The 11,518-nt window shown below is 36.9% G+C and overlaps 1 protein-coding gene across 1 annotated transcript in view; it reads left to right on the top strand.

Annotated features, from left to right (window-relative positions):
* Positions 1-3,449: 3,449 nt before the first annotated feature.
* LOC107294913 (vomeronasal type-2 receptor 26-like) overlaps positions 3,450-11,518 on the top strand; it is a 16,915-nt gene continuing 8,846 nt past the window's right edge. Inside the window, exons 1-6 of the mRNA XM_015824182.1 lie at positions 3,450-3,467; positions 3,583-3,751; positions 5,105-5,264; positions 5,943-6,231; positions 8,914-9,756; positions 10,671-10,898. Of these exons, the coding sequence (XP_015679668.1) occupies positions 3,450-3,467; positions 3,583-3,751; positions 5,105-5,264; positions 5,943-6,231; positions 8,914-9,756; positions 10,671-10,898 (1,707 nt within the window). The remainder of the gene's footprint in view (positions 3,468-3,582; positions 3,752-5,104; positions 5,265-5,942; positions 6,232-8,913; positions 9,757-10,670; positions 10,899-11,518) is intronic.

Genomic DNA, 11,518 nt, shown 5'->3' on the forward strand with positions numbered 1-11,518 from the left:
TGTTTAACAGTATCTTTTAAAGCATCTTGTAAATCTTTCAGTGTTAAAGCTGGCAATGGAGGAGAGGGTGGAGGAGTAGGTTTTGTTTGCTGTTGTACAGCTGGAGAAGAAGAGCTCAAACCTTTCTGAGGAGGAGGAAAGTTCCCCCCCCGCTTTGAAGCCATTTTACTTTCACACCCTTCTTCTCCAATTTAATTTATATAGTACAATGTCCATAAAAATCTTCTTTTTTTTCCCCCCCAGAAAAGAATACAGCCACAAAAAAAAACAAGAACAGATATTTTGTTCACCTACATTCCAGTAACTCCGTAACTGATAATAATCCAGCAGAAAGTGAAATCCAAAGTAAAAGTCCTCAATAAGTGAAAGTCTCTATTGGAAAGCAAAACGCCCTTCCGCGGCCATTTTTCTCCTTCTTCTTAAACTTAAACTTTACTCTTGATGGAGAAGTTATTCAAATCAAAGCTAAAGGCTCTTATCATGCCTCTCTCAAGCACCTGGATCACTCTGTCTGCTCCAAAATCTACTCACGATCTCCTTCAAGCAGAGGATGAGTCCGTGTCTGGCTTCGTTCTTGGAACGGAGGCAGCCCAAAGCGCGGAGAAAGGTCCCTGACTCCGGGGGAACTCACTTACACCCCCACAGCTATAAAGGAGCTCTACCCCTATCAGCGAAGCTCTCCCCCCTCCCCTTTGCCCGGGGAAGGGGATTCAAGCCGCGGAACAGCTGTTTGACGCTGCTCCTGCGGCTTTTACGCGTCCTCGGGGCAGGCGGCGAGAGAAAAAGCCGCCATCGGCACCGGAACTCAAACAGGAAGTCAGATGAAGCATTTCTTTTTCTTCTGTTCTTTCCTCTTGGGAATTCTCTGCTGAGATGTAATCTGATCTCTGCAGACAGGCAGTCTTCTGCTCTGCTCTCTCTGTTCCTTGGACTCCCACCTCACAAATTTCTGCTCATGGCTTCTTCTAAAATGGTTTTTTTGTTCCTCTGAAATCAAACAGGCTTTAAGCGCTTCCATACATAATTCCTATTCTGGTCTACATTCAAAAACAGCTGAAATAATGGCCCGCATTTCATCAAGACTATTTAATACCAACAGCCTTCTGAGATTCAGGAATTTGCATTCTGCACTGTTCTAATTCAACAAATGGTTTCTGCATCTGGAGCAAATGCTCTTCTATGCTCTCTTGTGGCAGCAACCTGGCTCTGTACAATTGCCTCGATAATTGCACTATATTGCATGCTGACGCATGCTGACGCGCTCACTTGCACACTTTTCAGCTTTAGCCAAACCTCTTATGCAGTTTTTAAGTCAGCTACATTTAAGAATCTTCCACACTTAAAATGATGTATGCCAGTGCCTTATCATGCCGCCATTGATCTGCAGCTGCTAATGGCACCTGGGGTGGAGTAATCACAATATCCCAGAGCTCCTTAGCCTTCAGGAAGCATTCCATTTTTGCAGCCCAAATAAGATCATTCTTTTGTCCCAATTGAGGCAGAGAGCTCTCTTTTAAATCAGCCATCCTGCAAGCCTTCAGCTGAACCTCTGCCCTTTTCTTTCTTAACTCAGGCAATCACAGTTCAACTTATATTACAGCTCCATATTGAGCCTCAATCATTTTTCTTCAGTCTGGACTTTTTTGTATTGTGTGCAAGGGCTGGGTAGCTGGGATCTGGGCCCATAACCTGTGAATGGTTACAGCTCACCCAGTGCAAAAATAAGCCCAAGGATTAAGCACACGTACAAAAAAATGAGCAGGAAAAAAACTTCTTTATCTTCAAATAGTTAAATATGATACATACATACAGTTTCCATGCAATTTTTGGCAATGTGGTAGAGAACAACAACAACAACTAACACAGGAGATCAGGACTCAGGGAGAGACTAAACCACACCCAGACCTAGGCTGGCTCACATGCTTCTCATAGCCAATCCTATGTCTCAGTTAAATAATAGTTCCCTTTGGCTGGTTCGTTGCTATGGCTATTCCAGTTCATAAATTCTTACACACTGACCATTTCTAACTCTGATTCCTCTCCAGCAGATCTTTGCTAGTATTTTGAAAGTATTAACATTTGAAAGCTATTAATTTATAGAATAGAAACAATATAGGACAGAGTCAGGAGGTTGAGGAAATGGTATTAATAGCACAACTATTTGACATAGCTAGTACATAAGCAATTAGAGCCTATTATTAAAATATATTATTTATTTTATATTTTTGGGCTTAATCTGCAATAGGCTACGTGTCTCAGTTTAAAGTGCTGGAGCCTATCATGCCACAACAGCCAGCTGAGGTCTTAATTTGTTCAACATGATTCTGTCTATATATAGTAGTGAGATTTTCAATATAGGCTAAGTATAATGTTCCACCCCATCCCTAAGAGGGAAATGAACTGCAAAGCAGGGCTTGTATATTACAGCCATGACACTGGTGTGTTTCCCTTGGAGACAGGTTTACCTCTTTGGCTCCTGAATTTTAATATTTCTTTCCACACCTTCCATTCAAATGGGCTCTTAATGATCTTGATGGCCATTTAAGGGGAAGGATTATCATTATTTTTGCTTCTTGTGTTGATTATTCCTTTTATTGTTCTTATTTTTTCCTGAATGAATAAATTAAGGTGCTACCATTAGTCCTTGAGTTATGGATGTAATGGAGCCTGCCAATTACATTTGTAACCCGAGGATTCATAGGAATGAATTGCATAACTTGACAGCAATCACTCCCTCCTTTCGCCCACACATTCACTAATCGAATGCATGGGTCATTAAGTGCACATGAAGTATCTCAGGGTGGGGAAGGCCATGGGAGCCTAGTGATGGAACAGGCCATCTGCTTCAGATCACCCAAAACCTCCCCTGACCCACTGAGATACCTCATTCTCCCTCCACTGGGGTCCCCACAATTGCTCCCTTCCCCATCCTGCTGCATCGGGTCACTTACCTTATGAGGATCTGTCTCCTCTCCAGCCTCCCTGTTTCTTTGCTTGCTCTTGACAAGCAGTGAAAGTAGAGGGAGAGCAGGATGAGCATGCCCTGCTCGGCTTCTCTGACTCACCAAGGCTGTCTGCCACTTCTGGAGTGAGTCTTGGTGAGTCTCCTCCAAAGGCTTCCAGGCTCAGTGCAGAAAAGCATTGGGGCAGCAAAATCGTATTGCTTAAAGCCTCCCATTGACATGCAAACACTTTTTGCACACAGCCTGTAAGCTTCTGGATTCCAGGCAACTTCAGGATGGGTGCCTGAAGTTGCACTAGATTATGGCCCCCAGACGTTTTCAGCTCTGGCCGAAAAGTGTTTAAGTGCCTGTGGGCGCTGCTTCAAAGAGCCCCATAGGGCTTAGGAGGCCTTTGCCAACAAGAATGGAGGCCAGAAGGGATGTATGTTTCCTCTGGGCCTCCATTTATGGTGGCAAAGGCCTTCCTCAAGCACTTTGCTGGTAAAAATGGAGCCCCGGAGAAGTGTACGTGTCCCTTCAGGCCTCCATTCTCATCAGCAAAGCACTGCCAGTGAAAATGGAGCACCTCAAGCACTGCCAGTGAAAATGGAGCACCAGACAGGAGTACATTTCCCTCCAGGCCTCTGTTCTCATCGGCAAAGGCCTCCTCAAGCACTCTGCTGATGAAAACATAGCCCCAGAGGGGAGCGCGGATCTCCCCGGCCCTCTGTTCTTGTTGGCAGAGGCCTTTGCTGATGAGAAAGGAGGCCCAGAGGGCTGTATGCGGCCATTCCAGCCTTTGCTTTATGGTGAGTATCCATAGGTGTAGTGCCTGTAGAGACTTGGGGGGGAATGGGCAGGGCAGATGTTACAGAGCCCCTGCCATCCTTTGTAAGTATGAATAACTGCTGTGGTGTTAGGGACTATAATTTAGGGACTATGTCATAAGTACTTGGGGGGATTAGGTCGTAACTTTGAAGGGTCACTATGTGAACTGTCATAACTTGGGGATTACCTGTATATGACTGTTGTTCTAAATAAGTAAATATTTGCAAATATATTGGAGATACTTGTTTAACTAGAAAAAAAATTAGACCAATATCAAGTGATATTACCAAATTATGCTTCAGATAATGTTTGACCTTACATAGTTCAGTTCCAGTTTTAATAAAAGGAAGTCTCTTTAGTTCAGTAACTGACTGATCACTTTGCACTCATGTCAGAAGCACTGAGGCACTTCCGGGTTGAAAGAATTAGCCAATGACATCACCATTGCTTGGGGGATGCCCAGTTGGGGGCTCCTTTCATGTCCCCAACAGGAGATAGAGAAAAGGATGGCATCTCACCCTGCCCCATGGCAGATTTGGGTCTCAAAGATAGGCTTATCAAGCCAGTGTTCTAACCACACAAGACACCATGCTCCTATTGACTGCTAAAACCAAGCTTTGATATAACTATCCTATTTTATCAATAAAATCCAGAAATAAACAGTGTTCAATATTAATGTTGTGTCTAAAGGGAGTAGAACAGGGTACTAGAGAGTAGAATAACATACTGTATTTAGGAGTGATATTAACTTAAAGGCTATAGAGTTAAAAAGGCCAATGGCAATAACTGGTTACTTCTCTAAACACTTACTACAAAGTTATTGAGATGATACACTCATGCAACGTTGGAGACTAGTCTTACAGTGCTACATGTATTTATTTTATTTATTTATAGTTCATTTTTCTTAACTGCCAATCTCCCTTAGAGAGGGGCTCTACAGGCAAAGAACCTCTTTAATATTTGTACATCTGATTCCCCATTTCTATCTCATAATATTTTCTTAATATGCTTAATGGTTGTTTTTGTATTAGTCAGGGTCCTTCATAATGGACATATATCTATTACTGGGTACTATTTAGTGGCAATAGAGAAAATTTAAATAGAGAACCTGTTTCCAACCTATAATTATTGAAAGTGGTGTGGTTAATTCTGTTTTTGTAGACTTGGTAAACATTAGCAAATTCAAAGAGAATGCAAAGAATTTATAGCCTCAGTGCAGAATGACTGTTTAAATCAGGTTAGAAAATAGTGGAGAAATTTCAGAATAAGATAATTGGGAGTTGACACAACAATGAAACAACTGTTGCTTTCAATCTTGTTCTTCCCACCAACAGTATGTATGACTGAAATGGCAGATGATCCAATTCCCATTTTACACAATTATTTTCAGGCTGGTGGCTTTATCATTGGTGGTATCACATCTCTTATCACCATCCCTACAACCCCTCCTACATTCGGTGAAGCTCCACACCATTCATTTAATGATGATTTTTTGTGAGAAACCTTCTTTCTTTTCCTTCCTTCTCCTTTTTTTTATCTGTATGCAAGTGTGTCTCTGTATATTGGAGCTTAGGTACCTGGTTATACTTATTTCACATTATTATTCAAAATAATTCATATTGTAATGCATGCCCATAAAATAAAAATGACAGTATGCATCTTTCACTGCATTTGATCCTTGAGGTACTAACTACAAAAATAGTTGCCTAGACTATATTTGAGACTAAAAGAAATTGACTTCCTTATCAGAAAACAACTTTAAACAAATCACATGAAAAGAAGGATTTTTCATTAGTTATGTCAAAGACAAATGAGAATAGCATAAGTTGTCTGCGTATCCTATTTAACTATTACTCAAAATATTGCCAAATGAAAAAATATTTTTATAGTGCCACAAGCTATCCTATTTTTAGCCCACAAAATAGAAGCAATTTTCTAAGGAGAGGCAGAAATTCTGAGGAAATCGAATGATAGTTCTACCGAAAATTTATTCTTGTTCCATGCAAAGTAGTGCACACATAAATCATCTAAAGAATGCATGAAATAAAAGTCTGAAATGGTTTTGATTCCCTGGCAAAATGCATGCTATATTATAGAGACCTTCAATGAAGCATAAATTTAAAATAGTTTTCTGAGAATTTCCCTTGATGTGATATTTAATCATAATTGCAGTGTTCTTACCAAATACTATCAACATATTTTGGCTTTAGTATTTGCTGTGAAAGAGATTAATGAAACCCCTCAGATTTTACCGAACCTCACTCTAGGATGCAGAATCTATGATAACTATTCTGGAAGATATACATCATATGCCACCATAAAACTTTTCTCCAGACAAAAGAAATTCATCCCCAATTATAAGTGTGAAATCCAGAACAAACTCATTTCAGTCATCGGAGCACTTTATTCTGGCATCTCTTTCACGATGGCACGTATTTTGAGCATCTACAAAGTTCCACAGGTGAGAGTTTAAGGGAATTTATAGGAATTTAATATATAGTCTATAATTTCCTAAGTTTTGTAGACTTTGATGGATTATTTTTATTGAACACATAAAATAATGTCAACTTATATTACAATAAGTAATGTAAACTGTGTTTTGAAATTTAACATAGTAGTAAAAAACATTTTGATTAAATTAAAAAAATGTGAAGTATACAAAGTAATTAGAATGTGATAATTCCCAAAATAGCTCATAATGTTCTCATATAGATCATCATCATAATAAAAACAGGCTTTCTAAGGCATAGCTTCCATTAAAGTTGTAATAAAAGTGGCATACATTAATTAAATCCTTGCTGATTACATTTCTGCCCTTTCTTCCTTGATGGATCAATCTTAAATATAGAAAAATTAATCAAGGGTTTCCCCTGAATGATTGTTATGGCCCATCAAGTCAATCCTGATTTCCCATAACTACAAGGACAAGCCCTGTAGGCAAGATTTTCATATGCAGTATTGTTTTCCTAATATTGAGAGAGATAGAGAGATTGACACAAAATTATACAGCTGGCTTACATTCCTAGCCAAAATTACAATTCATGCAACATAAGAGAAGGTGAATTGAAAGCACTAAATTAAGAAGTGTTTAGAGGTTTTTTTTCTGAGTTAACCTTTGGAACTATGCTTGTTTCTAAATTGTCAGTGACCAATTTAAGATTATTATATAATAGTATGATGTCATTATTAACCATACCAATAATTTATGATATGCTAGGCTCTTCTTGAGAAGAACTCAAGATATATATAAAGCTAAAGAACTGGAAGCTGTGATTTCACATTAGTTTCTTTTCTTTTTTTTCCAATTTTTTTTTATTATTTTCCATCATAAAAAAGACAATCACAAGCATAATAAACACAATAACAAGTAAAAAACCCCCATCCCCCCCCAGACTTCCCAAACCTAATCCCAGGATAATATTCATATATGAGTAAACAAATACTAATATCCCTAACTCCACAAAATATCTTAATCTACTAAAAAGATAGAAAGAATAAACAAAAATAAAAAAATCTAAAAACCTAAGTTATATTCTACCACTCTATGCTTCTTTTGAATATAAACAATCCATCTTCTCCATATTGATAAAAATTGTTCATTTGAATGATTCTTCAGATAAGCCGAAATCTTTGCCATTTCAGCAAGATACGAAACTTTCAATCTCCAGTCTTCCATTGTAGGCAGAATTGGGCTCTTCCAATTTNTCCACACCTCCAACACTTGGATTCATAATTCACATAGATACGAGACATAGTTGAAGGGTCCAAGTGCCATCTATAAAACATTTTATAAAAATTCTCCCGTAAATTTTGAGCTTGTGTAAACTTCACATTTCTCACCCAGATTAACTCCCAAGTATCCATAGGTATTGTCTCTCCTATATTTTGAGCCCATTTAATCATAATTTCACATTAGTTTCTATATAATAGTATTTTATTAAATTTTATTAAACTGCCCAATTCTCAACTACTCTGTGCAGATCATAATAACCAAATAAAAAAATTTCAATAAGCTCAATATAACATAAAAGATAAAGATGTCAAGAGCAACAGATTACATGGAGTGAAGCAGAGATCATCTTTGGACTGATTGATAAGAAGCTGTGTCCTTAGATTAAAATAAAGAGAAAACTGATTTATTTTAAACTCTGGGTTGTGTTGTTTATAGTGGGGAGAAAAGAGCAGGAAATCTCATGTGATAGGAGAATGATTAACAGCTTTACAAGGGTAACATACAAGAACCATATGAATAAAATGGACATATTGAATCATTTCACAAAATGTACAGCTCTCTTGTAGGTATCAAGGTCTCTACAAACAATTTATATTCCAATAATTGGGCTCAATGAGACATAGTATAATGTAGTGGTATAGTCTTGGACTGGAACAGTCACAAAAAACCCCTCATTGGATAACATTGTAGCAGTCAACCTTTGTCAGACCTTTTTTTACAGATTTCTTGTTCTGGGTAAATAATGGCAAGATGCACTATATGTATGCTGCCTTGACCTTCACCAAATAAAATGGGAGAGGAAACAAATAAAACTAATAAAACAATGTGTAATTAAGGAAAATCAAGTTGGAGTTCTCCTATATCAAATGATCCTGCATGTCAAAATGACTCCTGCTTCTTATTTGAGTATATCCTTTATTTTATTTAAAAAATTAAAATTAAAAAATTATTAAAATTTCCTTTAGTTTTTAAAAAAGGTATTACATTACAGTTAATAGACTATAATGTATAGATACAATCTAAAAAGGTTTAGGAGAAAAGGGAAAAAAACAAATAAATATGTTCTCTGTTAAGCAGATGGGACATTGTTAACAAAGCTCATATCATAGATGGAAAAAGAGATTTTCCAAACATCAGCCAACATATTGACGTACCATATTATGAGAATTTAACTCTCAAGATAAATGAGAGAATAGATGTTGATATTTCTGTATAATAATTCTGTGAGAATATTTTAGCACATGGTTCACTTCATATCAGAAAATTAAAAGTGGAAACTGAATTTGTGTCAAAGTGTCACAATGCAAATTTTGTCTTTTGCCTAGTCCTCAAACCCATTGATAACCATGATTTAAATGCAAATATGTAATTGTTATTCTTCTCCAAATCTTTCAACTCTCCTTTCAACAGATCACATATGGTTCTCCTCTACATAAGAATAATAGCTCTGAAGCACATTCTTTCTATCAGATGGCCCCAAATGAAGCCCACCAATACAAAGCGATTGTCCAGCTCCTTGTGCACTTCAAGTGGACATGGATTGGAATACTATTTAAAGAGGAAGATGGAGAAAGATTTGTGCATACTATTTCCTCCATGTTTTCTCCTCACAAAATCTGTGTTGCTTTCTTGAAAAGATTTAAGCCCTTTTATCTAAGTACTATTCTTGATGACATGAATTGGCTAGTGGAAATGTACCTTTTCTTGATGAGAAGTAATGCCAATGTTGTGATAATTTATGAAAGAAATATGTTGGTTTTGAGAGTATTACTTTATCTACCAGAAATGGAATTAGTGCCTAAGGAGCCAAAAGGGAAAGTGTGGATCATGGTGGCTCAAACTGATCTTGCATCATATTTCTATCAAAGAAAGTGGGATATCCAAGTCTTTCATGGTGCTTTGTCCTTCACTGTTAATTCAAATGAGGTTCCAGGTTTCCAACAGTTTCTTCAAACTAGAAACCATTTCTTATCTAAAAATGATGGTTTTATCAAAAATGTGTGGGCACATGCATTTGACTGTGCATTTCCCAAAGCTCCAACCAAGAATCTCAATGGCACCTGCACTGGGCAGGAAAAGCTGGAGACACTTCCTGGAGCTTTTTTTGAAATGACTATGAGTAGCCACAGTTACAGTGTATATAATTCTGTCTATGCAATAGCACATACTATACAGGCCATATTATCATCTTCCTGCAGACAGAGAGGAAACACAATTGAACACACATGTCTACAATATGTGCAGTCATGGCAGGTAATAAAGCATATTTCTCAATTATGTTATTAATTAGTAATTGTGCAATTATTGCATTTTAGTAAATCATCTTTAAGGTTTTGGGATCCACCCTTATGACTAAAGTATCTTAAATATGATTTCTGCCTCATTTTTAAAATAACAGCAACAATAATTATTATTGTTTAGCAACAGCACTAGTAGTAATAGAGTAGTTATTTTAATGCCCTTTCAGATCCAGTTTGGTGTAATAATTAAGGCAGAAGACTGGAAATTGGGAGAACATGAAATTGTTCTAGCCTTAGCTACATGGTAGTTGGGTAAGATTCAGCCAGTCATTCTCTCTTAGTCCTAGGAAAGAAACAATGACACACTATTTCAGAAATCTTACCAAGAAAATTGTAGGGATTAGTCGAGGCCATTATCAGGAATAAACACCAATTCAAAAGCACAAAACTTAATGTCCTTTAATATACAGTAAACCCAGTTTAGTGACCATGATGAATTCTTCCTAGACAGAATTAGATCTAGTTTGGTAATTTTAGGATCTTCTCTTTATTTGATGCTTGAAACCCTCTTTTAGAAAACAACCTGAGAATTTTTTCTAGTTTCCATTTTAAAGCATTCTTATTTTCCTATCTAAACTGGAAATTTCCTATTTAATTTTTGAATTTCTTTTGTCTGTTTGTGAGGGTTCAGGAAGGGCAATATAAAATGGGCTTTCAGCTGCTTGTCTGCAATAGATCTAATTGATGTAAGCATTATCAGAGTTTATTATTGCTTTTTGTATTCTTTTCCTATTTTAAATTCAATAGACCATTATCGTATCCTCATAAACTTCTGTGTAGTCAAGTTCAAATGAATGGACAAATGAAGAAAAACAAAACTAATGTATAATTATGACAGGTGCTCTTGCGCTCTCCTTTATCATGTAGCTCCATTCTTTCTTAAAAAAAGTCACATTTAACAACAGTGCAGGAGATCAGGTTTCTTTTGATCAGAATGGAGAACTGATAACTGGATTTGATATTGTAAATTGGATCACATTCCCAAATCAATCCATTCATCACATCAAAGTTGGAAAACTAGAGCCTTGGGCTTCTTCTAGCAAGGTGTTTACTATCCATGAAGATGCCCTTACATGGCACAGCAGTTTTAACCAGGTAGGTTTTGAGGGTGTTCATATTTTTATACTAATTTTAAAATTATTATTTTCTATATATGCATGTATGTATTTGTGTATTTTTTCTTTCTCATCCACATTCATAAATTGTTTGTGGGTAGTTCTTACAGGAGAGCAAAGAGTGACTAGAATAAGATGGATTTAATATTTTTTAACAAAAAAAAACCCAAACCCTGCATCTCAACTAATATAAAAATTGCTATTAAATAATCAAGTATGTGGTGAAGGGAAACAAATATCCTAATGGAAAGATAATGACTAGTTTTACAGATACTTTCTAAATCTAGAATTATATTATGAATTAATACTAAAGTAAATCATGTAGATGTACAGAGCAAAAAAGACAGGATTTTTTTTTTGTTCAGGAACCAATGAAAGGTATTTTTCTTTGAGTAAACAGGTGTGAGATTTTACTCTCGGGGTCCTGCGCCTGCAGGATGAACTTATTCCTCTCCAGAGGAATAGACTGGTAATGTACGTTGAACACCATCAACGGACCTCGCTCAGATAGAGAAACACACGGACAACATGTTTCTTCAGGTGAGATGGCATGCGAGAGCTCCGAAAAGCCTCTGTGCCTCTCTTTTATTGGTCTATAAA

This window comes from Protobothrops mucrosquamatus, unplaced genomic scaffold, assembly GCF_001527695.2.
Source record: "Protobothrops mucrosquamatus isolate PMUCROS unplaced genomic scaffold, P.Mucros_1.0 scaffold2150, whole genome shotgun sequence".
NCBI classification, from domain to species: Eukaryota; Metazoa; Chordata; class Lepidosauria; order Squamata; family Viperidae; genus Protobothrops; species Protobothrops mucrosquamatus.